The following is a 25,683-nucleotide window of genomic DNA, read 5'->3' as shown; positions in this document are numbered from 1 at the left end:
TAAAATATCTTTAATTAGGGCTGCAGACCAGAGTTTGATTCCCAGCACCCATATGGCAGCTCACAACTATTTGTAACTCCAAGATCTGACACCCTCACACAGACATGCATGCAGGCAAAACACCATTGCACATAAAAGTAAAAATAAATTTAAAAACATCTTTAATAAAGTCTTTCAACTCTGCTCACCCAACTGGGTAGTTTTGAAATTCTTTTCAGCGCTGAAAGCAAGAATCCTGGTTTAGGAGCCTTGGGCTGAGGGTGGCAGTATGGAGCCTCCCACTGACTACATAACTCAGTCCCAAACACCCCTCCCTCAATCATGTCCATTCACAAGGGATTTTGTTTCACGGACCCCGACAATTCCATCTTCTCCACTGTTGGCATTCCTGGGCTGAGAAGTTCCCCGTTTTGAACAGCTACTTCACGGGAAGCCTCCTCTTTGTAAATTCTCCAAGCTAGAATTCTTGGTTGAGTTAAGAATTCTCCTGATTACCGAGTTTTGGGACAAATAGCAAACGACTAAACGCAATCAAGTTATCCATGTGGATCCACTGTGCCCGAAATGCATGCATTCAGAAGCTCTGCGCAGGTGTGCGTGTGTGCATATGCGTTGGGGTGGTGGTGGTGAGCAGTTTTAAGGGTTCTTTTCACTCGTCCAGTTAAAGACGTGCGTGATAACTAAAGCGGTGAGGACATCAAAGCAAACGATTCACGCACCTGTAGCTAGTCATTCATTGGCATACCCCTTTCTTTTCTTTGAAAATAACTTTTAATTCATTAACGAGGTGAGGTTTAGCGAGAATGATTCAAGTCGCCCCAATGCCTACAGGTCGACCACACAGTCCAACTTAGTCCGGGGACAAAGGTCGGGGTGCAGGTCCCTTTGGTCGATCAATGCACGTGGCACGCCCTTGCTTACAAACAAACGGCACACCGAAGCGCATGCGCCATTGGCCTAGCCGGCCTCCGGGGCGGAGCTTCTGACAGACCCAGGGCGCGTGCGCTGAAGTCTCTACAAACGCTCCGCAGCGGCTGTGGCGATTAAGCTTTCTTCTGGGCAGCCGCGTGGTCCTGGGTGAGTGTTCGGCAGCCGGACTGAAGGTCAGGTGGGGGTGCCTGCGCCTCGGGCTCCCCATGCGGCCGTGGCCTTCTAGCCTTCTGGCCGCGGAGCCCATCGGAGCCAGCGGTGGTTTCTCCAGCCCTCGGGCCGGTTGTCTTCCGGCGGGCTCCCCTCAGCCGGAAGTGACGCGTGCGCACGCGCCCACCTGCGCGGCGGCGGCGGGTGGGCGGGGGGCTGTGACGGCGCCAGTGCAGACCCTGGGTTTGTGAATGGGGCTCCGCGTGCAGGGCCAGCAGGGAACTGTCGGGTCAGACACTGACGGGTATGGATTACGATAAAGGCATCCCTTGAGAGTCGGGGTGGTGCATGCCCGGTGCTTGCCCGGTGCTTGCCCGGCGCCATCGGCACTGATGCAAACTTGAGTGGGAGGAATTGAGATGTGAATGCCGTGACCTGGATTCCCTCGTGTGTCATCTTCCCCGCTGTCGCCCTCTTAAAAGTGCTCGTTGTTTTTCTCATAACCAGGACCTGTTTTTGCTAGACCACCGCCTTAGACTTAGCACCACGTTGCTCTTTCTCCATTATCCATACAGCGGTCTAACTCGTCTTTTACGAGTATTAATTGGGTCCCGCCGTTGTCACCCATCTTAAAACTCTTTGAGAATCATTTCAGTGCACACTTGAAATAAAACCATTTTTCAAGCTCCCCCCCCCCCCCAGACCATTGTGACTTGGCCCTTTTTGCTTGCCCATTCTCAAAACCATGCTTACAAGTAGCTAGCTCTCCAGCTCCTAATCCAGCTCAATCGTGGCGACAGAAACTCTGAGACACAACTCTATCTTCCCAGCTTTCAATGTCTTGGATTTATCTGAAGTGATTCTTTAAGATTTATAGAGCAAGGGAGACTATAATCAGCTATCTAACTTGGTTACAAATAAATTCTCACGGCGTTCCAGCCTCTTTCCAATTATCTCATTGCAAGACACTAACTCTGCTTTTGACCTGGAATAAATCCTATTCATTCTTTAGGACGTTGCTTTGTCAGAGGCCACTCCGCCTCACACCTACCTTCACAGTTTCACTTGGTCTCTTTTACTGTAGAGGTCTGTGCTTTCTTTTTATAGCCATCACCACATTTGCACCTGTATGTATCTATACTGATGTCATTCATTAAGAAAAGCCTGACCTCCCAAGAGACTAAGCTCTGCACAGAGGAACATTCAGTGCTGAATGCCTGGTGTGAACGAGTCGGTAGCAGTTTGTTAGTGGGTGATTTATGTCACCTCTGAAATTTTTAACACTTGGGTCAAAGCCTTCAAGTTACACCCCTCCACTTGCTCTCCTGGCTATAGAGAGAAGCTAAATGGCCTTTTGCTCTGTTTTAATCCCTTTCCGACTAAAAATAAAAGAAAATTAAAAATCCCACCCCACCATGAGCGCCAGCCTGTTACTTCAATTCCTCTTCTTGGCATCTTCATTTTTTTTACTCGTTTGTTCTACTGCTCCTACTCTGAGCATCCCAAGAACTGACATTTCCCCAAGGCCTGCTTATAAAGGAGGAGGGAACTGTGCAGTGCTGGAAGTGTCGGCCGTCCATAATTTTGGAAAGCACACAGCAGCAGTATCCATTTCTCATCACCAGCTATCCTACAGGCATTTGTTCCGAGCTCATTCTTCCCTCTTCCCCACCGCAGCCGTGACTGACTGAGGAAACATTGAGTCTTCTTCCTGATGGAGTTCTTTTCTCTGTAGTCCACCTCAACTCGCCTTCGCATCTGTAGACTCAGTCACATTAGGGATCACTCTCCAGCCCAAGGCAGGTAAACATGCGCTGTGCCTTCTGGCTGCTTCTACTCGGGTTTCTGTTCAGATCATCCGCTTGTGTTCTCCACCCATCATGCCATGTTGGCTTCGTCTCATAACTTTTTCTCTTCACTTTCCAGCAAGCCATTGCCTTCGTTATTTTATTACTCTTTCTCCCTTATGTAGCCAAGGCCTCTAAAGGGTAGGTTGCCTCCCTGTGGCCTTTGCCTTGTGGCCTTTGCCTTGTTGCCTGTTGCTGACCTCAGACAATTTGGGTTTTAGTTTTTGTGTCTATTGCTTTTCACTGATTTCTTCATTTTTTTTTTTTTTTAAAAATATATTTATTTATTATGTATACAATATTCTGTCTGTGTGTATGCCTGCAGGCCAGAAGAGGGCACCAGACCCCATTACAGATGGTTGTGAGCCACCATGTGGTTGCCGGGAATTGAACTCAGGACCTTTGGAAGAGCAGGCAATGCTCTTAACCTCTGAGCCATCTCTCCAGCCCTGATTTCTTCATTTTTGATGCTTGTTTTTTAAATTGTTAACACCAAATGGAGAATATTCCTCCCATTAGGGTTTTGATTGTGTTCAGAGGGAAGGTCGCCCTCCAACAGAGGGGTGACGTTTTTGTTCAGAGCCTTGTACGAGCTGGAATTCAAGGTAAACATACTCAGAGCTTAAAGAAGCTTTTTTCATCTTTTATGTATAAAGGAATTTATTTTTAAGTTAAAATATGTCCGTTAAACCAAAATTATCACTAGTGTTATTATAGTCAAAGGTAAGTTAATAAAATTTTGAGGAAACTGATGATTTTTAAACAGAATAAAGTAATGATTAAGAGAAATGAATGAATTGAGTAGATTGCATAAGGAAAGAGAATTCAGTAGATTAGGACACTGGCAGCTCATTGGGGATTGTAGTAAAAGAAGTTTCTGGTTGGGCATGGTGGCACACACTGTAATCTCAGCAATTAAGAGGTTGAAGTAGGAGGACAGTGAGTTCAGGGCCAGCCTGAAATATATGTATGTATGTATATGGTATATATATATCATGTATAATATATATATAATATCTTGCTAATGGGAATATTATATACATTCCCATTTGAAAGTCATGATTTTATATATTATATACATATAATTTGAATATATATACAATTTGAAAACCATGATTTATATATACACATACATATATAATGTGTGTGTGTGTGTGTGTGTGTGTATGAGTTGCCCAGGCCACGGTTTTATTTTGGATCCCTCTTTAAATTTGTCCTCCATTCAGCAGATATTGAGTGTCCCTCATATTAATCTATGGCCAGCGATTCAATGCCAGAGATGAGCTCATCTCTGGTATCCTTGGGTCCTAGAGAAAGTGTGTGGGTCCCTTTCCGAGCTCATGTGGTATCCACTCCATTCTCCCACCGACTGACTCATACTCATTGGCTTCTCCGGTAGAGTGTGAGCCACCAAAGGCAGAGGCTACTCAGTTGTCGGCATTATTATATGCTAGTGTTTGGTCTCTGGGATTTTTTTTTCCCTGAAGAATGAGTGGGAGCAGAATTTATGATCATGTCTTAGAAATAAAAGTTTGAGTGACTAAAGAAAGTTTGTTAGTCTTTCTACAGCTAAATAGAAAACATGACCGCCCCTTGATTGTTTGCTTGGTTTTTTTTTCTTTTCAATTATTAGATCTTGGAGTGTTCTGAGCTGCCATGTGGATGCTGGAACTTGAGCTGGGTCCTCTGGAAGAGCAGTTAGTGCTCTTAACCACTGAGCCCTCTCTTCAGCCCCCTTGGTTGTTTTTTTTTAAATGTATTTATTTGGTGTTATACCAGTAATGCAGTGACTGTGTTCTCTTATGTGCGGTTCCTGAGTCTGTGATAAGATGTGAGAGATCATTTTCCCCTTCCCCTCTGAAGCATCCTCTAGTTAGAGAATGGGTCCTTTCAGATGTTCTGTGTTCATTCCATGCACACAGATGCACAGACACATTTCTTTCAACATAGACTCAGTCCTGCTACATTCATGGCCTTGTCATTTTGCATGGCTTTTATCTACAGTGTAGGAACTAGCTGGTACCTTCATGTCACTCTGGGTGTTCTTGGACCTGTGTATGAGCAGAGACAGTCTCTGTCCATAACTCACACTCCTTGATGTGATGATGGGATAAAGCAGAGCATGTTTTGGTGAAACTGCACTTTGAATTTTGATTCTTGTCAAGCTAGTGGTATGTGGTCCAGTCCTCTCTTAATGATGCTGACCAGTGGCAGCGAGCTGTATTTCCTAGCCAGTCACATGATGATGGGGTGAGCAACTGAAACCAGCTGAAGTAAACTGAAAATAGTGTTTTGTGTTTATCTGGGATAAATGTCTAGAACTGGACTTGCTGGGCAAAAGTTAGGTACATGTGAACTTTTGGCTGGTATTTCTGAATTGTCTTTGAGAAGGCCTTGACTATAACCCACTAATAGCATGCCAAGTGCATTAACTTGCTTATATTAGTGTCTGTTGTGCCAGCCCACCTGATAGGTGAGGTTGTGCATTGAAATGGAGTTCTTTTAAAAATTTGTATTAAATTTTTTTTGAAATACTGTATATTTTGATAGCATTTCCCCCTCTTTTAGCTCTTCCAGATCATCCCTACCTCTTTACTCTCCCAACCTCATATTGTTTTCTGTCTTTAAAAAAGTAAAACCAAGGGGCTGGAGAGGTGGCTCAGAGGGTAAGAGCATTGCCTGCTCTTCCAAAGGTCCTGAGTTCAATTCCCAGCAACCACATGGTGGCTCACAACCATCTGTAATGAGGTCTGGTGCCTTCTTCTGGCCTGCGGGCATATACACAGACAGAATATTGTATACATAATAAATTTAAAAAAAAAAAGTAAAACCAAGAAAACCAGCAAAAGTCAAAATAGACAAACTAACAAAAAATCAATAAGGCAGACAATAACAGGACAAAACAAAAGTGCACAAAACCATGGAGTTCACCTGTGTTCGTTAGCGACCTTTGGACATGGGGCCTGGCCTGCAGTGTGGCTGATGTACCAGTGCCACTGCATTGCAGAAAACTGAGCTTCCCCTTCCTAGCAGGTATTGTTGCTAGGAACTTCTTAGTTAGGGGCGGCACTTGTGCCTACTTCCGCTTCTTAGAGCTGGGATTTTGTCTGGCTTTGACCTGTGTGGGTCTTGTGCTGGCAGTTTCCGAGTTCATTTGTGCATCCTCTTGTGTTCAGAAGACGGTGTTTCCCTGAGTCGTCTACCACCTCTGACCCGTACAGCCTGTCCTCTTCTTCCACATAGATCTGAGCCTTGAGGGCAGAGATTTGATAGACTCTGAAATGGAGTTCTCTTTTGAGGGTGTTCTGCTTAGCCTTTGAGATTCTGCTATGTCCCTTTACTGGATGGCTGTTGAGTTGAGAAGTTTTTATTGTCGTTCCCCAGAAGTTCTCACTGATGCTGTGCAGTGCTGTTGGCCATGCCCCCCTGACATAAAGCATCCACACACCGCCCAGCAAAAGTGCTAACTGGGTCATTTCACCCATCTGAGAACATCCTGTGAGCCGGGTGGTGGTGGCGCACACCTTTAATCCCAGCACTTGGGAGGCAGAGGCAGGCGGATCTCTGAGTTTGAGTGAGGCCAGCCTGGACCACAAGAGATAGTTCTAGGACAACTAGGGCTGTTACACAGAGAAACACTGTCTCGAAAAACTGAAAAAAAAAAAAAATAACACCCTGTGGTTGATTCAGAATTGGGCTGCTAACCTCAGTCGCTGCCCCTGTGTCTTCTGCTGCTGGTACTGTATTTGTTTTGGTTAGCTTTTCTTGTTTATTGTCATTTGTAGTCTTTAAAGAAATTAATACTTAGAAACATGAATTTATTTAATTGAAAGGTTATTGATGTTTTGAGAAATTGTGCATTTAACATACTTAAATTGTATCCTGATCAATTCTACATAACCAAAAGGCTTTTCAGTGTTTTCCTTTTCCTTTTAGGTAGTTTGTAGAGGATGCCCCATGAGGAAATCCCACACTCACCTCAACCCCAGGAGCAAGACTGTTCCCCAAGTCATCATGTCAGCGCTATCGAAGACATGCCAGTTGGACAGGAGAGTGGTGGGGACGGAGAGGCTGGGGAGTGCCTCTCTACATCCTGTGAGTCTGGGCCTTCCACGTCTGCTGAAACTTGTTTGTTGGCAGCCACAAGGCGAGGGGCACCCCTGCTACACATTGATCGGCACCAGATCCCCGCAGTGGAGCCCAGTGCTCAGGCCCTGGAGCTCCAGGGTCTGGGTGTGGATGTGTACGACCAGGCGGTCCTGGAGCAGGGTGTGCTTCAGCAGGTGGACAGTGCGATGCACGAGGCCAGCCGTGTGGCCCAGGTTGCCGATGCGGAGAAGGAGTACCAGTCAGTCCTGGATGACCTCATGTGAGTGTGGGCCTTTTTTCAGAGTTTGTGTTAATATGACAGGAAGATTCAGATAATAGAAAGCTGAGATTTGTAGAACCTTTTGTTTGGGAAACAGTTGGTTAAAGCAGCCCTTGATTTGACTTTTTAACTCCTCCTGCCCCTCTTCAGGAACAACATTGCTTATAGGTAGGCGCTCAGATCACACTAAGTCCTGTCCTTACCTAGGGTCCTGAAGAGGAAGGCCGTCCTGAAATCCTTTGCAGAGTGCTCTCAGGAGACACACATGGGAGTTTCACACTTGAGATCCCGGGAACCCTTGTCACCCAACATTGCCTTTCTCTTGCTCCTATATAGAGTTTTGTAGTTTGCTGTTCCCAAACTTACTTTTTTTTTTGGACAATTTTTCATATTTTCATTTATAAAAATACTGAGAATAAATTCCCTGCCCTTTATTTCCTTTGTCCTATTGGCTCTAAGGAAAGATTAGTCCTGTGGAGACTTCACTTGTGTTGTGGAGGAGAAGGACATGGGTTCTGCGGAGTGAAGTACTCTGGTGGGAAAAGGTGCTAGGCCAGCCTGGGGAGAGGCCAAGGGCTGGGTGGAGGAGGAGGTTGCTTGTTTGGCCCAGCTGCCTGGCTAGCTTAGCCACGAAACAACCACACAGAAACTGTATTAATTAAATCACTGCTTGGCCTATTAGCTCTAGCTCCTTGTTGGCTAACTCTTACATCTTAATTTAACCCATTTTTAATAATCTGTGCATCACCACAAGCAAAGTTTCAGCAAATCTATCTCCGGAGGCGGCGGATCTATGGCATCCCCATTCCATCTTCCTTCTCCCAGCCTGCCATTTAGTTTTCCCTGCCTACCTAAATTCTGTCTCCTATCAACAGGTCAAGGCAGTTTCTTTATTCATTAATGGTAATCACAGCACACAGAGGGGACTCCCACATCAGCTGGGAGGTGGTGGAGTGTGGCGCTCACTTACCCTCCTGGGTGATGTCTAGGTAGGGTCAGACATAGAAGCAGGAACAGCTAAGGACTGGCCTGGGTGGCGGAAAGGGCAACCCCAGTGCATGGCTGGGGAAGGAGGCAGGCGGGTGAGCGTGATGGTGGTGTTACCCAGCTGGGGAGGTTATGATTGACTTCTGTAGATGCTTAAAGGACAAGCTTTCTGTTAACTGCTCCTTAGTAGGTTCTTTTGTCTCTAATTGTTTGATGTGTTTTAGTTGAAATCATTATTATTGTTGTGATTTAATTTTGGCCCCTTGAGTAGCGTGTCTTCTTGCTTTGTGTTTTGAAACCTTTAGTGTTCAGTACAGCGACCATCTTGGAACTATGTCCATTCTATAAAGGTATCAGAGAATGCTGGGGAGTTACTTGTATTGTTACCCTGAAATATGCAAAGAACACAGACAACAAATTATGAGATTGTTTTTCTCTTTTAAAAATTAGAAGCAGCAGTTTTGTAGCATTTTAGAAGCAACGAACTTTCAGTTCTTTTCTCTGCAACCATGAAGCTTCCTGTCACAGCAGAGAAATTTCATTTTCACAGATAAATGACTCACGTCAGGAAAATGGTTAAGGAATTTTAGTGTTTGTTAGACTTTGGGAGGAATCTCATCTTTATGAATTTCTTCATATATAAAAGAAAACTTAGACTGTGTTCTGTCCTTACCCCTCTGTCGTAAATAAAGCAGACACTGAAAATATACTTTAAGAAGAATGAGTGAGTTTGCAAACAGGCACCACCCAGAGAGCAGAACTGGTTCTTATCCTGTGCTTCCAATCCATCTGTGGTTATTAGGAATGCACTCTGCTTTAGTTTTATGTTTCAGATCATAAGAAGTAAAATAGATACATTTTTACCATTTTCTCTACTTTATGCTATGAAAATGTTACCATGGAGAAAAACAGGCAATTCTTCTTATTTTTCCAGGTCATGTACAACATCCCTGAGGCAAATCAATAAAATTATAGAGCAACTTAGCCCTCAAGCTGCTACCAACAGAGATGTCAACAGGAAACTAGATTCTGTGAAACGGCAGAAGTATAACAAGGTGATGCTAAATGATATGCTAAGTACTGTATTTAAAAAAAGTTACAGTGCAAGATCATTTAACAGTTTAGGAAGTATTCTGGAGAGTATGTGTTATGTGAAACAATATTAGAAAATAAATTTTAAAAAAGATTTATTTCTAAGTGTATGGGTGTTTTGCTTGCATTTATGAATGTGTACCATGTGTGTTCCTGGTGCCTGAAGAGGCCAGAAAAGGGCATTAGATCCCTTGTAACTTGAGTTATAGATAGTTGTGAGCCACCATATGGGTGCTGGGGTCTGAACCCAGGTCATTTGTAACAGTAGTAATGGCTCTTAATCTCTGAGCCACCTCTTTAGCCCCACAATAGAAACATCCGGGGTGCCTTTTATACACGCGATCCGTCAGCTCTGCTATCTAGTATTTTATTAACCCATACATACAGACACATATCCATGTATGTACATACGTGTTTGTGGGCAGTTCTCTTGTGGTTCTGCGTACTTCCTCTCTTCTGTGCTCTTTTTTGTGGTCTCCCTGTCACCATTCCAGACTCTGATTGGTCTGGCCTCTTGCTCAGTCCCTTCATTTTGTCTGGGCTTCGCTGTCTTGCTTACCAGAGTCTTCGCTTTGTTTTCTGTGGGTGCAGCCATCACCCCTCACAGGCTCCATCTCTACTTTGGGTTTAGTCAGCACAGCCACATCAGGGCTGCCTTTAGAGGCAAAGAACTCAAAAGTAGGAAGGATCTGTTACTTACATCCTGCTTTTCTGAGGCTTGAAACTTTGATGAGCAGGATTTGTCTACGACCTTGTGAAGGCTGGAGTTTTCTGGGGTTTGTTTACCACCTTGTGAAAATGCATAGCAGTAACTAGGAATGGCAGACACTGGCGGTTTCTGTTCTTGTCTTGCAGGCGATTCACTGCAGCACGTGAAATACCTGTGCTTTAAGTTCCTTGTGAAGGCGGTGTGTAGACTTAGTTCGTGTGACCTTCCTTTTATTTTTCATTATTTCACCCACATGTCAGAGCCAATGGTAGTAGTTCAGTGCAGAGTCTTCATAAATCAGAAAGGGGGCATTAGGCTTTCTGTGGGTTGAGATTTTAGGATAGAGGGAATCAAATTTTAGGTGACTGGGTCATGGTATGACCTAATTATGTGAAGAGGGCACCCAGAGAACATTTGCACCTCCCAGTTTAGTGCACGTGATCTCAGGCCCAAGGGTGAGGGCAGCCTGTGGGCATGGCTGACTGCCCAAGACTGCTCAAGGCCCTTGTGCTGCGGCACACTGGAAGTGCTCAGATACGGCTCTCTAGTGATGTCACCATGTGTGGTTTCTGTTTCATGTTTATTTTACTCTCTATTAAAGTTTTAACACTTTGTGGTGCAATCTTTTGTATTTAACAATAAATCATTATATTTTATGTCTTGCATTTGGGGTTTACCGTTCAAGGAACAACAGCTAAAAAAGATAACTGCAAAACAGAAACGTCTTCAGGCCATCCTTGGAGGGGCCGGGGCCCAAGTAGAACTGGATCCTGCCAGCCTGGAGGAGGAAGATGCAGGTGAGGATGCTGGGGACAGCTTGCCATGCTCTTAAATGATGTTTGGTGCCTGTATTCAGTGGGAGTCTTTTTCTGAGGTTTGAGAATAACGCATTGCCTTCCTTAGTGTTGGATGGGACTGGGGAAATCTTGTCCTTTTGTAGAACCAGAGCTCTTAAGTGACACAAGCATTTTAGAGACTGAAATAAAGCGTTAACCCAGTTCTCTGGCAGTTCCTGATGCACATTTAGTGTTAGGCTTAACACACTGGAAATTTAAACATTCTTGTACATGAAACTTGATAAAGAAAGCTAGCATTGTGATTGAGTTCATTTTGTAGCCCCAGTATCACAGTCAGCATCTGTGGATGCTCTCACTGTCAGCATCACAGTCAGACTCTGTGGATGCTCTCATGTCCATCATCACAGTCAGACTCTGTGGATGCTCTCACTGTCAGCATCACAGTCAGACTCTGTGGATGCTCTCATGTCTATCATCGTCAGTCAGACTCTGTGGATGCTCTCACTGTCAGCATCACAGTCAGACTCTGTGGATGCTCTCACTGTCAGCATCACAGTCAGACTCTGTGGATGCTCTCACTGTCAGCATCACAGTCAGACTCTGTGGATGCTCTCATGTCCATCATCACAGTCAGACTCTGTGGATGCTCTCACTGTCAGCATCACAGTCAGACTCTGTGGGTGCTCTCATGTCTATCATCGTCAGTCAGACTCTGTGGATGCTCTCACTGTCAGCATCACAGTCAGACTCTGTGGATGCTCTCACTGTCAGCATCACAGTCAGACTCTGTGGATGCTCTCACTGTCAGCATCACAGTCAGACTCTGTGGATGCTCTCATGTCCATCATCACAGTCAGACTCTGTGGATGCTCTCATGTCCATCATCACAGTCAGACTCTGTGGATGCTCTCACTGTCAGCATCACAGTCAGACTCTGTGGATGCTCTCATGTCAGCATCACAGTCAGACTCTGTGGATGCTCTCACTGTCAGCATCACAGTCAGACTCTGTGGGTGCTCTCACTGTCAGCATCACAGTCAGACTCTGTGGATGCTCTCATGTCAGCATCACAGTCAGACTCTGTGGATGCTCTCACTGTCAGCATCACAGTCAGACTCTGTGGATGCTCTCACTGTCAGCATCACAGTCAGACTCTGTGGATGCTCTCATGTCCATCATCACAGTCAGACTCTGTGGATGCTCTCATGTCCATCATCACAGTCAGACTCTGTGGATGCTCTCATGTCCATCATCACAGTCAGACTCTGTGGATGCTCTCACTGTCAGCATCACAGTCAGACTCTGTGGATGCTCTCATGTCAGCATCACAGTCAGACTCTGTGGATGCTCTCACTGTCAGCATCACAGTCAGACTCTGTGGGTGCTCTCACTGTCAGCATCACAGTCAGACTCTGTGGATGCTCTCACTATCAGCATCACAGTCAGACTCTGTGGATGCTCTCATGTCCATCATCACAGTCAGACTCTGTGGATGCTCTCATGTCAGCATCACAGTCAGACTCTGTGGATGCTCTCATGTCCATCATCACAGTCAGACTCTGTGGATGCTCTCACTGTCAGCATCACAGTCAGACTCTGTGGATGCTCTCATGTCCATCATCACAGTCAGACTCTGTGGGTGCTCTCATGTCCATCATCACAGTCAGACTCTGTGGATGCTCTCACTGTCAGCATCACAGTCAGACTCTGTGGATGCTCTCATGTCAGCATCACAGTCAGACTCTGTGGATGCTCTCATGTCAGCATCACAGTCAGACTCTGTGGATGCTCTCATGTCCATCATCGTCAGTCAGACTCTGTGGATGCTCTCACTGTCAGCATCGTCAGACCATGGCCAGGATTCCTTTAAAGTACTATTCAGGATGGTTGTGCTTTGGAAAATCTCTTGTGAAAATATACAAACTCTGGAACTAAATGTTTTTCTTTGTATCTGTATTACATACTGTTGGCTGTTGCTAGGGACGTGCCTGCTTGAAATATAAAGACTGAAGCTTCTTAGACTTTAGTGGTGAAGCAAACATTTTCTATTATTCTCCAAAACATTTTCTTCATGTAGATTGGTGTGAAGACTGTAACAATGGACAACAGAAGAAAAAATAAATGTGCTTTCCTCCCCCATCTCTCTTAAAACAAGATCTCACTGTGTAGCCCAGACTAGCCTCAAAATTGTGACGCATGGCTTTAGATTTGCTTTCAAAGTTCAGTTCGTATGATCCATCAGTCTTACTTTGGTGCTTTCTGCCACTTGGGCACCGGCTTTCCCACTAGTAAAGGAACTCTATTCCTGTCCATTTGTCTAACGCCGGTTGTTCTTTAGTTCTGTTGATGCTTCAGTAAAGCTTGGTGCAGAGTTCTTAGATACCTCCCCAAATCCTGAAGCCTCTTCACCTCTGCCGAGGTTAGCCTATTGACAGCAACTGGTGCTGCCTGTATCCTGGCTTCCTCTCTGCCCTCTGGTTAGTTCTTGTTAGTTATTTTGGTTAGCTTATCCAACAGCGTCTTAAGTGCTGAGATTGCTGGAACTTGTTTAGTGCTCCTTTTCTGTTTCCTCCCCCTGGGTATCTCATTCGTTTCCCATGGGTTTTGCAGGCACCTAGGATCTGATGTGTTACCAATCTGTAGCCTCCTTTTTTCTGACCTCTGGTTCCCAGGATACTTTTCCACCTCACCAATGGCCATTCCTGCAGTCTAGTTCCTCTCTTTGTCCTTTGCCCTGTCTGAGTTTCCAGACTTTGGGGCCCAGCTCTGTATTGCTGGGTGTGGACCTCTCGGCTTTTAGTAATTGAATACATAGTACATAAAAATTATTTTTATATGCCAGGAAAAATAAAAGCTAAAACTTAATGAAGGTACCAGTTGTAATCCAAATGTCTAGAAATAAATCTTAGTAAAAAAGGTAGTTCTGCCGTGTCTTATACAGCTAAAACCTGCAGAATGTTATTGGCAAAGAAAAATATAAGTAAATGAGAAGATGTGCTATGGCTGATACAGTAGTATAAAGATGTTGTTTCTAGCTGGTTGTAGTTTCAGTGCTACCCCAATGCAAATTTGAGCCTTTTTTAAAAAATGGCAAATGGCATGTGTAAGACATGTAGGCTGAAGGTCATTAACAAGGTGATGCCAAAAATCTGCAGTCCCAGCTCTTGGGAGGCTGAATCAGGAGGATCACTGTGAATTTGAGACCACCCTAGCCTATAGAGTAAGACCTTGTCTCACTTCTCCTTACCCCCTCCCCCCAAAAAAGAGAAAGAATATAATGCCAAGCTCTATTATAAAACTGTAGTGATTAAGACAGTGTGGTATTGGCTCAAGGATACTGAGACAGACCAACAGATGGAATAGGAGACTCAGGAAATAGGGCCACCTACGTATAATGACTTGATGATGACAAAGATGGTAAGCAGTGCTATGCTGAACAGTCTTTTGACCAATAATACTAATCTACATGAAAATAAAAATGGATCTTGATCTGTTACATGGTGTATAAATATATCTCAAGCATATCATAGATCTGAATGTAATGATAAAAATCTGTGAGAATGTTACACAGGGCAAACATTGTCATGTTCCTGAAAGATTGAAACAAGACCAGGAATGTGCACATGGCAGAAAGTGGTTTGAAATGGACTCGAATAACAGTCAAGAGTTTCTCCTTGTCGAGATAGTGTTTAGACTGGGAGAAGGGGAAGATGTTTGTAGAACATGCAAAGGGCTTGAATTTATGATGCATTTTAAAATAATAGAGAAAAGGTTAAAGACAGAGACTAAGAATGTGGGTTCAAGATTTTTGTACAAAATCAGTTGTCCTTGAGGTCAGTGAATCTGAAAGGCCTTCTGTTTTCAGTGGGAATCAGGGACATGATGGAATGGCAAGAATGTGGACCAGTTGGAACTCCTGAACACTTTGAAACTTAAGCTGGTGCCACTTTGCAATCTCTTCATCAGTGTCTATTGAAGCTTAACAAGCTGAAGAAGCAGATGCACGATGCTGCCAAAGGGTGTGAAGCAGAGTATCCACGGCAGCCTTGTTCTGAGATGTAGCACCCCAAACCTGGAGACCACCCAAACTACACTGTAGAACAATCATAGACTAGTAGTAACAGTATGTTAATAAAGTTCATCTCTATTTAGAAAATCAGTGTGGATCTCACATGCAGAATGCCAGGCAGAGGCAGAGGCAGACATGAATGCAGCCATGCATGAGTCATCCTTCAAGTCAGGCCTCTCAGTATCTCAGGAGGCTGAGCAGGTGGTGGGGAAGGTGCTCAGGAATACGAGCAATTTCTGTTACTTGATCTGGATGCTGATATATGACGGTAGATCTTGTGAAACTTAGGATTTGTGTACTCTGATGTATATTTTATTTCAGTGCAAGGTTAGTAAAAACTGACTGTGGTGACAGTGGCCCGGTAGGTCTTTTATTTTTCAATTACATGGTAAGTATTTTGCTGGAGATCAGCTTCAGTTAGAGGGCTGTTTCTGGGTGACTATACGTGGCATATCTTCATGTTTAGTTCATCTTTACATGTTCATCCAGTAGCTCTGTGTGTGAGGGCATGTGTGTGTGTGTGTGCGCGCGCGCGTGTGCGCTCGTGTGTGCGTGTGGAGACCAGAAAGGCTATCAGGACTTCCCACTGTCATTCTCTACCTTATTTCTTGAGACAGGGTTTCTCATTGAACCCGGCCGGAGCTTGCTGGTCCAGCTAGGCTGGCTAGGCACTGAGCCTGCAAGATCCTCTTGCCTCTGCCTTGATGCAGTATTTTGTGACCATGCCTGGCTTTACATGGGTACCGAGCAGCTACACTGACGTCCTCATGTTTTCACAGCAAGCCATCTTCCCAGCTCTCTGATGGACCTTTCTGCAGTAAGGGAATCTCTTTTTTTGGTCAGTGTGCTGGCCATTGGTCACATCTAGCTATTGATCACTCATATTGCAACTGTGGAATGCATTGTTCCCATATCTGAAGTGATCCAGGCGTGTGCCACCTGTGTCCTGTGGACCACATGTGTCTGAGGATAGCTGTGAGTGCAGCCCAGCACATTTGTAGCTGGCCGTGCCCTGTGGCAGTATCAGCGGGCAGACAGTTTGAATCAGGTGGCTGGTGGTGATGCGCAGGCAGCAGAGTTAGCACTTCATGTCTGTGCTAGGCGTGCTGATTCCTGAACTGAGGTCCATCTGAGTGTTGGCCAGAGCACTGATACGGAGACATGGGGATCATTTCTCATGGACCACTTCTTAACTGGGAAGGAAACACAGCTAGGATTGTTTATTTATAACCAACAATGTGGAGATAAGCCTGCCTTTGTACAGAGAACGTGACTATAACTGATACATTCTTATTCAGATTCAAAGTTAGACAAAAGAGCTAGTGTATAGTGAGGTAAACATTTAATGTATTTATGAGGTGTGATATTTCAATGATACATATTGTATAGTCTGTAAATTAGGTTAAACATAGTTGTCTTCTCAACATTTATCATTTTTTTCTGTGGTGAAAGCATCTAGAACCCTTATTCCAGCCATGGAAACACAGAGTAGTTATGGTCTCTGCACTCCTCGCTGTGGAACGGCACCACCGACTTCTGCGTCCTTTTAACTGACGTTCTCAGCCCCGATAGTCACCATCCTGCTCTCCACATCTGTGAGATTGGCTTTGCCACATTCCACATGTGAGGGGAGCATTCTGTGCCTCTTTTTCTAGGCCTGGCCTGTTTCATTTTGCAGTCTCCAGTTCTATGTTGTCCCAGGTGTAATGATTTCTTCATTTAGTAAACGGCTGCAGAATGTCCCATGGTGCACGCGCACCACAGTTACACATGTCACACTTTGGGGCAAGTTCCTGGGAAATTACCTTTTTAAACAGGAATATATTCTATGTGGGTTGTAAATGCCATAGTAATCTTTCCTCTGTGCTTCATCCCACTGATGTATTTTGTGAGTTTTTGGAAGTTCTTACTGTCTGTGAATGAGTGATTGCCCTTTGAGAGTTTTACTCGAATCTTCATTGTTTACCTTTCAGAGCCAGGGCCATCATGTCTTGGCAGTATGCTCATGCCTGCCCAGGAGGCCGCCTGGGAAGAGCTTATCCGCACTGGCCAGATGACACCGTTTGGTACCCCAGCCCCTCAGAAACAGGAGAAAAAGCCTAGAAAAATAATGCTCAATGAAGTATCAGGCTTTGAAAAATATTTGGCAGACCAAGCACAATTATCTTTTGAAAGGAAGAAACGAGGGGCTAACAGAAGAGTAGCTAGAAAAAACATGGTCCTATCTGAGTCAAGCGCAGGACCAAATGAGACCAAACCAGACCAGAGAAACCAAGGCCTCTGCCAAGCAGACAAGCGCTTGAAGAAGCATATCCGGAAGCTCCAGAAGAGGGCGCTGCAGTTCCAGGGGAAAGTGGGGTTGCCACGGGGCAAGAAACCTCTGGAGCCTGCGGTGAGGCTGGAGGCAGAGGAAGACACTGAGGGGGAGCAGTCTGGGTCCTTTCCCTCTGATGGGGAGGAGGAAGAGCAAGAGGAGGAGGAAGAGGTGGCCAATCTGTCTTCCGATGACATCAGCTATGAACTTAAGCCTCTGCGGAAGAGCCAGAAACGCCAGAAGAAAACCCCAGTGCGGGAGGTTGATGATGACTTTGTCCCAAGTTCTGGGGAAGAAGATGAAGCTCTGGAAGCAAGAGGAGGCGGTCGCAAGGTAGCGAGGTGCCCAGATGATGGTAATGAAGATTATTATAAGCAGCGGTTAAGGTTAGTGTGCAGGGGCTTGTGCCACTTACGGGTCTTTGGAAGACCTTAGCATTCTAGATCCATATTGCACTAGACACCCACATGTTCAGAAGCTGGATTTGCAGCCTTAGCTCGTGAGAATCTCGACATGGACTCCTTAGCGGAGCTGGCCCCAAAGACGTCAGAGTCTTTATTCTAATTTAGAGGCAAATCTGGGATGAGGAGCGGAGGGGAAGGCTGGGCATGAGCTGAGAGGACTGACATGAGCTGTGTGGTCTTTATGTGGTCACCCTGCAGGAAGCATCAGGAAAAGAAAAGGTGGTGCTGTGCCTTTGGTTTTTTTCTTTATGAGGTAGGATATTTATTTTAGAGAAATTCCCTTCAGAAAAAGCTGAAGCTAGTGCTGTGGCATGTGAGCAAACATGCTCTCCCATTATCCCCTCTTCCTTGACTTGGAGAAGATAGTTGTCTGAGAGTCATAGTATAGACTAGGTAGTGCTGAAGACACGCTGTGTGCACACCGCACAGTCCCCAGCTGCTGTTTGGTGTTGCTGAGGCTGAGTTGGCTTTTACCTTCAGGACTTTGTCAGCAACTGGTGTGAGAGAAGAGGCAGGTGAGAGCCTGCATGGAGTTACAGTCATCATATCTGGGCAGTTTCTATGAGCCAGGAAAAGCTCTCCTCACACCACAGGCACAGTGTTTCCCTGTGAGCTCTGTAGGAAGTCGGCAGAGGTCAGAGGAGAGAAGGAACCACAGTACTTTGAAAATACTATCGGGATGGCTTTGGCAAGTCAACAGTGCTTTTATTTTTAATAAAAATAAGAGAGGAGACCTAATTGATGGTGTTTCCAGTAGATTCACATTGGCCATCCCGGGGGATACTGACCTGCTGATTTCTTTAGATCAGAACCTCATAAACTCTAGTCCAAGATCTACGTACACTGCATAGCCTTTTCAGAATTTCTTTTTCTTTAAGACAGGTTTCTCTGTCTAACCTCCCTGGCTGTCCTAGAACTCACTTTATAGACCAGCCTGGCTTTCAAGTCACAGAGAATGACCTGCCTCTGCCCCCAAGTGCTGGCATTAAAGGTGTGTGCTGCCATGCCCAGTTTCTTAGAACTCACAGGCCCAGTGACACGCCATTCTTGTAGCTTGTTGTACGGTAGTACATTGATGGGGAGGGCCTGTGTTTTCATTTCCCACTGTGACTTTAGTTAGTGTGCACACCTAATAGCTGCAGTGTTGAGGGATACTGCTCGATACTTTTAAAGAGTGAATAGTGTCAGTCTTTACTGTAGAAAATTAATAAAAGTGTTAATCATAACGTATTGATTATAAGTGGAGCAATATATAGCCTTCTCATTAAACTGGGTCAATATTAAATGTATTTTAAACATAGCAATTTATTTTGATTGAATTTTAAATATGGATATAGTTTAATTTCATGGCAATAAGTTTTTCTTAATAATGTTAAGATTGTAAAACAATTTATTATTTCCAAAGCCATATCATAATCCATTTTTTGCTAAACTTACAGTATAATCTCAGATGAATTTTAGAAATATCAATAACTCTTAATTGCCACCAAAATATGATAGCTCTTAAAATTTTATAGCTAGTTATTAAGGCTGTTAAGCTGCAGATACACACATTGAAATGTTTATATTACATCTCCTTTGGTGCTCTTTTGATTGGGGGATGTTAAAAGGAAATAAAATGCTCAGTATTGAGAAGCATATTAATGTTTGAAATTTGCCAGTCACCGAATTCTGTTATGTTACTGATCTTTTTAGACAGATTGGATTGTAGTAGTAGTCCTCGGATTGAAGAAGAGCTTCAGGGTTGCTAATCACAGAATGACTAGAATGACCAGAATAAATCCATAGTTTCCAGTATAGAAAGCGCTTTTTAAAAGTGGTTAAAGTTTAAGCATATGTAACCAGTCTAAGAACTTTATACAGAACTTAACAAGTACATGTTGGTTATAGCCTGCTGATTACAATGTTCTTTTACTGTTGGATGTGAGGGTGGGAAGCTCTTAGAATGAGCGTCTCAGGCCGGAGGCTCTCAGCTTGAGAGGCACAGGCTTTTCACTAGCTCCGGGCTTGTCTTTACCTTGTCTGTGTTTAGTGCAGGGTTCTCCACCTTCATAACGCTGCAACCCTTTAATACAGTGGTTCTCCACCTTCCCAATGCTGCGACCCTTTAATACAGTGGTTCTCAACCTTCCTGATGCTGTGTCCCTTTAATACAGTGGTTCTCAACCTTCCTAACTCTGCGACCCTTTAATACAGTGGTTCTCAACCTTCCTGATGCTGTGTCCCTTTAATACAGTGGTTCTCAACCTTCCTGATGCTGTGTCCCTTTAATACAGTGGTTCTCAACCTTCCTAACTCTGCGACCCTTTAATACAGTGGTTCTCAGCCTTCCTGACACTGTGTCCCTTTAATACAGTGGTTCTCAGCCTTCCTAACTCTGCGACCCTTTATTAATACAGTGGTTCTCAACCTTCCCAATACTGCGATCCTTTAATACAATGGTTCTCAACCTTCCCAATACTGCGATCCTTTAATACAGTGGTTCTCAACCTTCCCAATACTGCGATCCTTTAATACAGTGGTTCTCAGCCTTCCCAATGCTGTGACCCTTTAATACAGTCCTCATGTTGTGACCCCACCCATAAAATTATTTTGCTGCTACTTCATAACTGATTTGCTACTGTTATGAATAGTAATGAAAATACCTGATATGCAGAATGCATGTCCCCTCCCCCCCGTGAGAGGGTTGTTGGACCCCCAAAGGGTGGTGACCCATAGGTTTTGAGCCACTGGTTTAGTCTGATGCTCTGGAGGAGTCCAGCATGCCATTCTGCAGCTGACCTTCCCTGGACAACAGCAGTCATACTCCTCCCTTCTCCAGCCCCAAGCCCTCAGCTCAGCCTGAGATGTTCTAACCATTTGTAAACTGTGTCTACGTTGTCCCTTCTGTGTGTTCTTATTCCTTCATGCGCTGAGATCCTCCGGTGGGACCCAGGAGCTATTGTAGATCATATCTCTCAATTTCCTAAGCAGATGCTTCTGAGCTGATGTGTATGGGCTCTTACTACTGCTGGATGTGTGCACGTATCCATTAGCATTGCTTTTCTTAGCGTGATGCTGGTGCTTCAGCAATCTCCAAGCTAACTAGACTTCCTGGAGCTAATACACAGTCCACGCTTTAATTATCTCTGCCCTGGCAAGATGCAGATCTGCTTGTCCAGTCAAGGGTGGAAGCTAGGACCGAATAAGTAACCTTTCCCAGCATGGTAGCCAGGCCAGCTGTGCCTGTGCCTGGCACTTGGCTACCTGGGTGTTGTGTGCTCATTTCCCTTTTGTGATGTGAGGTCAGCCCCATTGCTTGGTCTTTGCTTTCACATGCTAATGCATGTCTGCATCCTGGGACCGGCTTTGAGGATTACTGGCAAGGAGTCCACAGGCTGTGTGTTAGTGGCCATAAACTGATGCATGTCCTAACTAAGTATGCGGGGAGCAGTGCACTCAGATCAGAATGGGGGGCTCTTACTGGAGGAGGGGCATTGCAGCACAGGGCCTTGTCTATTCTCTAGCCCACACACGCTGGCATGGTCCTTGTGGTCTGCGTTAAATTTGCCTCTGAATCTCAGATGTGTCACTGGAAAGGAAAGAGTTTGTGACAGCAACATTAGGAAATTCAACCCAACACTCTTATCCCTCAGGGACCTTACTCAGTTAAGCCAGACCCTTGATTACACCACAGAAAAACATTTGAGGACAAGTCAGAGAAACAAACTTAGCATGTTTAGAGCGAAGGCAAGGGGGTAGTGCACACTTCACATTCCGGCATGACAGACAGATGGTTAGCAAGAGCATATGTACCGGAGACATGGATTTGGGCTCTCAGTAGAGGGGAGCACTTAGGTGTCTTTATAGCTTTTATGTATGTGATTGTGTGGCTTTCTTTCTTTCTTTCTTTCTTTCTTTCTTTCTTTCTTTCTTTCTTTCTTTCTTTGTTGAAAAAATTTCTGCCTCCTCCCCGCCTCCCACTCTTTTCTCCCCCCTCCCCACTCCTCTCCCCCTCTCCCAACTCCTCTCCCCCCTCCCAACTCCTCTCCCCCTCCCCCCACTCCATTCCCCCTCCCTCTCGAGACTGAAGAGCAGTCTGGATTCCCTGCCCTGTGGGAAGGCCAAGGTCCTCCCCCCTCCATCCAGGTCCAGGAAGGTGAGCATCCAAACAGGCTAGGTTCCCACAAAGCCAGTTTATGCAGTAAGGTAGAAACCTAGTGCCATTGTCCTTGGCTTCTCATCAGCCTTCATTGTCCGCCATTTTCAGAGAGTCTGGTTTTATCCCATGCTTATTCAGTCCCAGTCCAGCTGGCCTTGGTGAGCTCCCAATAGATCAGCCCCACTGTCAAAGTGGGTGGGTGCACCCCTCGTGGTCCTTACTTCCTTGCTCATGTTCTCCCTCCTTCTGCTCCTCATTTGGGCCTTGGGACCTCAGTCCGGTGCTCCAATGTGGATCTCTGTCTCTATCTCCATCCATCGCCAGATGAAGGTTCTAAGGTGATATGCAAGATATTCATCAGTATGGCTATAGGACAGGGTAATTTCAGGTTCCCTCTCCTCAGTTGCCCAAAGTACTAGCTAGGGACATCTCCCTGGACACCTGAGAGCCCCTCTAGAGTCAAGTCTCCAGCTGCTGGGCGTGTGTCTGTTTTCCCGGCTGGGGAAGACTATCAGAGTCCCTCAGCGATGTCCATCCTGGCTCCACTGGGTGAGGAAGGGACGTCAGCAGCGTTCCTGTTGGCTCTTTAGCCTTGAGATGGTAAAACAGAGGTGCTCCTGGCTTCTCCCCCAGTCGCAGTCAGCACTGCTCAGATAGGGCCGCGATGCATGGGTTTCCAATGAGTTTTTGTTCTTGGTTCCTGTCAGTGGGTAGGGTGAGCATTTATCATTCAGCTTTCATTCATAGCCAGCTCCTCTTACTTCTGACTCTGGCCAGCTGTGATTCAAGTTGCTAAGTGGACTGCCTGTATGTCCGTAGTAAGGAGCAGGCCCCAGAGCAGCTCAGTAGCACACAGACTGGGCTGCAGAACTCCTGGAAATGACTGCAGGTCTGGCTTGGGAATCCCGCCCAGAAGCTTGCCCAGGTGTGACGTGACTGTCTGAGCTGGAGACTGCTGAGCTGTGTATGTTGGCTGCTGTTGCCCTTCTGGGACTGCAGCTTTTGGCCGATTTGATTTTCCTGAACTCCTTCCTGTGTGCCTTGATAATAATTGTCCTTATGTAAGAGAGGGCCTGGGGCAGAGAAGAGTCACCACCTTTGAGGCCACTGGAAAAAATTGGTAAGGACATTGAGGTCTGAGGTGCAGGGCTTTCTCTGTTCAACCAAAGCCATATGGCGTAGCTTTTGAGATAGTCCTCCTCTAGCCCTCACCTTCAGGTAGTTAAACAGGGAGAGGCCAGAAACATACTGTCTCAAGTGATGGTCTCCTCAGGCCATGAGGCACACTGGGGAATGCTAGGGCTGCCGCCTGAAGTCGGTTCCAGTTGATCTTCCTGCTGGACTTAGACTTTCCATCGTCTTCCACTTGTTTTGTAAATATCTAGCAATATTAAGATAGGCTAAATCCTTCCATATTTTTCTTCATTATTCCAGACTTTGAGCTTGTACATACCTCTTTTGCCTTGTTACAGTTATAGTGGCCCTCACAAATATGCTATAATTTACTGGTCTATGGTCTTATTACTAAGCAGAGGCTGGAAGCTGAGGAATGTTGGAAATGTTTTATTTCTTTGTGGTGTTGGTGGAAAGTGCAGTGTCCACATGTGACCACAAGGTGGTGCCAAGAAGCAGCTCATAGCTTCCTCTTTGATGGCCAAGAAAGCAGACCAGAAACCTGGAATCTGAGAGTTGGAGATGGTTTAGGGAGATGGCTTCTTAAACTTTGCTCTCTGTCACCGATAGGAATAGCTTTTACCTGGAAAGACCAGCAGAGGTGGTTTGTTTCGGAGCCACATGTGAGAGACGGGGACTCAGAAACAGAGTTAACTCACTTTAGTGCATTCTTTTCATTTGAAATGTTTATCTTCTTATGCCCTAGTTTTTACTTTATTTTATGTGAATAAACTAGAGTTGAGATGGAGCCGATGAAGGCTCCATTAATTGTGTAAGTGTTACAAGATGTCTTCTGGTTGTCTCAGTCTTAATCCTCAGGGAAGCTCATGTTCTCTGCTGCCCTCCCCGAGCACTGACTGAGCTTCTGTGAGCTGCTGAGTTGGATCCTGGTGTGGAGATTTGACAGTGCACATGGACATCTCTGAGGGGCAACAGGTCGTCCCTCGTGCCGACAAGGGTCAGATCCTGAAAGGGTTCGAGCAAGCTCGGATGAACTTTGAGGAGCCTTGTTTGGAAGGTCAGAGTCCTCTGGTTTGTGACAGGGTGGCAGCCGGTGGGATAGGACCAGTCCGAGGAGCTGCACTCCACCTCATGGGCGCAGCCCTGGGAGATGAGGTGAACTCATCTGGCTGAGTTCTGATGGGAAGAACTCAGGGAAGGATAAGGGGGTGAGGAATCCAGCAACTTCTGGGTCTTTGCAGAGGATTGGCAACACTGTCTCTAAGATGGATTTTCTCCTCACTGGGGGAGAGCGGGGAGAAGTGCAGGGTCCAGTTCCTGCTGAAGACCGTGTTCTCAGAAGGCCTGCGGTCCCGGCCTTGGTGCTATGGAGCCTCTTCCCATTTGCCAGCATCCAGTTTGCATTGGATTGTCTCCATTTGTTCCTCAGTTGGATCCTTGCTTGGAGGTAGACATTTGACAGTTATAGACTGCAGACTTAAGCAGAAGCCACATTGCTTTCCTTGCAAAAAGGTGCCAGTAAATTTAATTTCAGAAAAACTAAGATTAAAGTTTAATCAAGATTTGGTCTAGAAACCTAAATAAATATAGTGATCTTCAGATTGTTCTTTGCGCGTTTCCGGGAGCTCCATTCTTTGCCAAAGAAATGAGCCCATATTTTTCTTCTTAGTAATCTAGATTTTAAAGAGAGAGGAAAGACTCCCAACCCCCAAGCATGTTTTCTTAGGGAGCATGCTGGCTTTGAAATGACAAAACCAAGACACAAATGAAGACTAATTCCACTTTCTGCTCTGTGCACACCTTTCATTCTCGGCTGGGGCATAATTGTCTGCATCAGTCTTAATTTACCCCGTGAGGTCTGGGCTCCTAACTGAGGGCGTTTCGTCTGCTCAGATAGACCAATTAAGTCCACCCAGGTAGACCATAAAAAGGGAGATAAGAAAAGTAAAGCGCCAAGTCCCTCAGTTTCACAAATGAGGCTAATCTGCTAGGGAGTCTTAGCTGTTTGAAACAGAGAACCCGTCGGAGTACACAGATGCAAACTGTATTAAATACCCAGCTTGGTGTCTGGATATACCTTCAAAAATCAGATTGTACTCCGTGTGCTGCTGTTGTAGAATTTCCTTCATAGAAATTGCAATGAGTGGAGAATGATCTTGAGTTTGGAATTTCATAGTATTAACATGATTTGACTGTATGGTATGTGTCTTTGTCCCCCCTCCCCTCTTCCGGTCTTTAATTGTGCTAGGCCCAGTGATCCTTATAATGTAAAAAGAGCATAGAGAGTGAGGACCGTGGAGTTGGGGAGGTCATGCTCATGTTTTGACTGTAGAACCCGAGACTCCTCATGTTTGCTGGTTCCCATTAATAGGGGTACTTTGTCCTGCTAGAGGGTTGCTGTGGGCGGTTGTGTCCATCGATTTGTCTGGTGTTAAGTGTGTCTCGTGGGATGGCTCAGCTCAGCTCAGCTGTAGTCAGAACTGCCAGGCAGCTTCTTTGTTACTTTGAAGAGTCTGGGTATCAGGTGACAGTGGGTTGTGACTTTCCCTGTGCGTTGGTGCGTGAGGGCGGAGTCATGCTCCTGCACAGAAGCAATCTGTTGTATTGCTGATTTTTTGTAATAATAAGCCTTATTATAAAATCTTGTAAAAGGTTCATACACAGAGATTGAGCAGGAAAA

At 45.3% G+C, this 25,683-nt stretch overlaps 1 protein-coding gene across 4 annotated transcripts in view; it reads left to right on the top strand.

Moving 5' to 3' along the window:
• Positions 1-963: 963 nt before the first annotated feature.
• The window catches only part of Ercc6 (ERCC excision repair 6, chromatin remodeling factor), a 75,513-nt gene continuing 50,793 nt past the window's right edge, over positions 964-25,683 (top strand). The window contains exons 1-6 of one of the 4 annotated variants that reach the window (XM_075988763.1): positions 1,004-1,077; positions 2,758-2,883; positions 6,864-7,296; positions 9,218-9,338; positions 10,770-10,881; positions 16,924-17,650. In XM_075988763.1, coding sequence (XP_075844878.1) covers positions 6,878-7,296; positions 9,218-9,338; positions 10,770-10,881; positions 16,924-17,650 — 1,379 coding nt within the window. In that variant the 5' untranslated portion in view covers positions 1,004-1,077; positions 2,758-2,883; positions 6,864-6,877. Of the gene's footprint in view, positions 1,078-1,249; positions 1,385-2,757; positions 2,884-6,863; positions 7,297-9,217; positions 9,339-10,769; positions 10,882-16,923; positions 17,651-25,683 lie in introns of those variants that run through there. The other 3 variants (XM_075988762.1, XM_075988760.1, XM_075988764.1) reach the window with 3 other exon arrangements.

Source organism: Microtus pennsylvanicus, chromosome 10 (assembly GCF_037038515.1).
Source record: "Microtus pennsylvanicus isolate mMicPen1 chromosome 10, mMicPen1.hap1, whole genome shotgun sequence".
Lineage (NCBI taxonomy): Eukaryota > Metazoa > Chordata > Mammalia > Rodentia > Cricetidae > Microtus > Microtus pennsylvanicus.
Note: the sequence above shows the minus strand (reverse complement) of the source record. Positions and strands in the feature narration are given on the sequence as shown.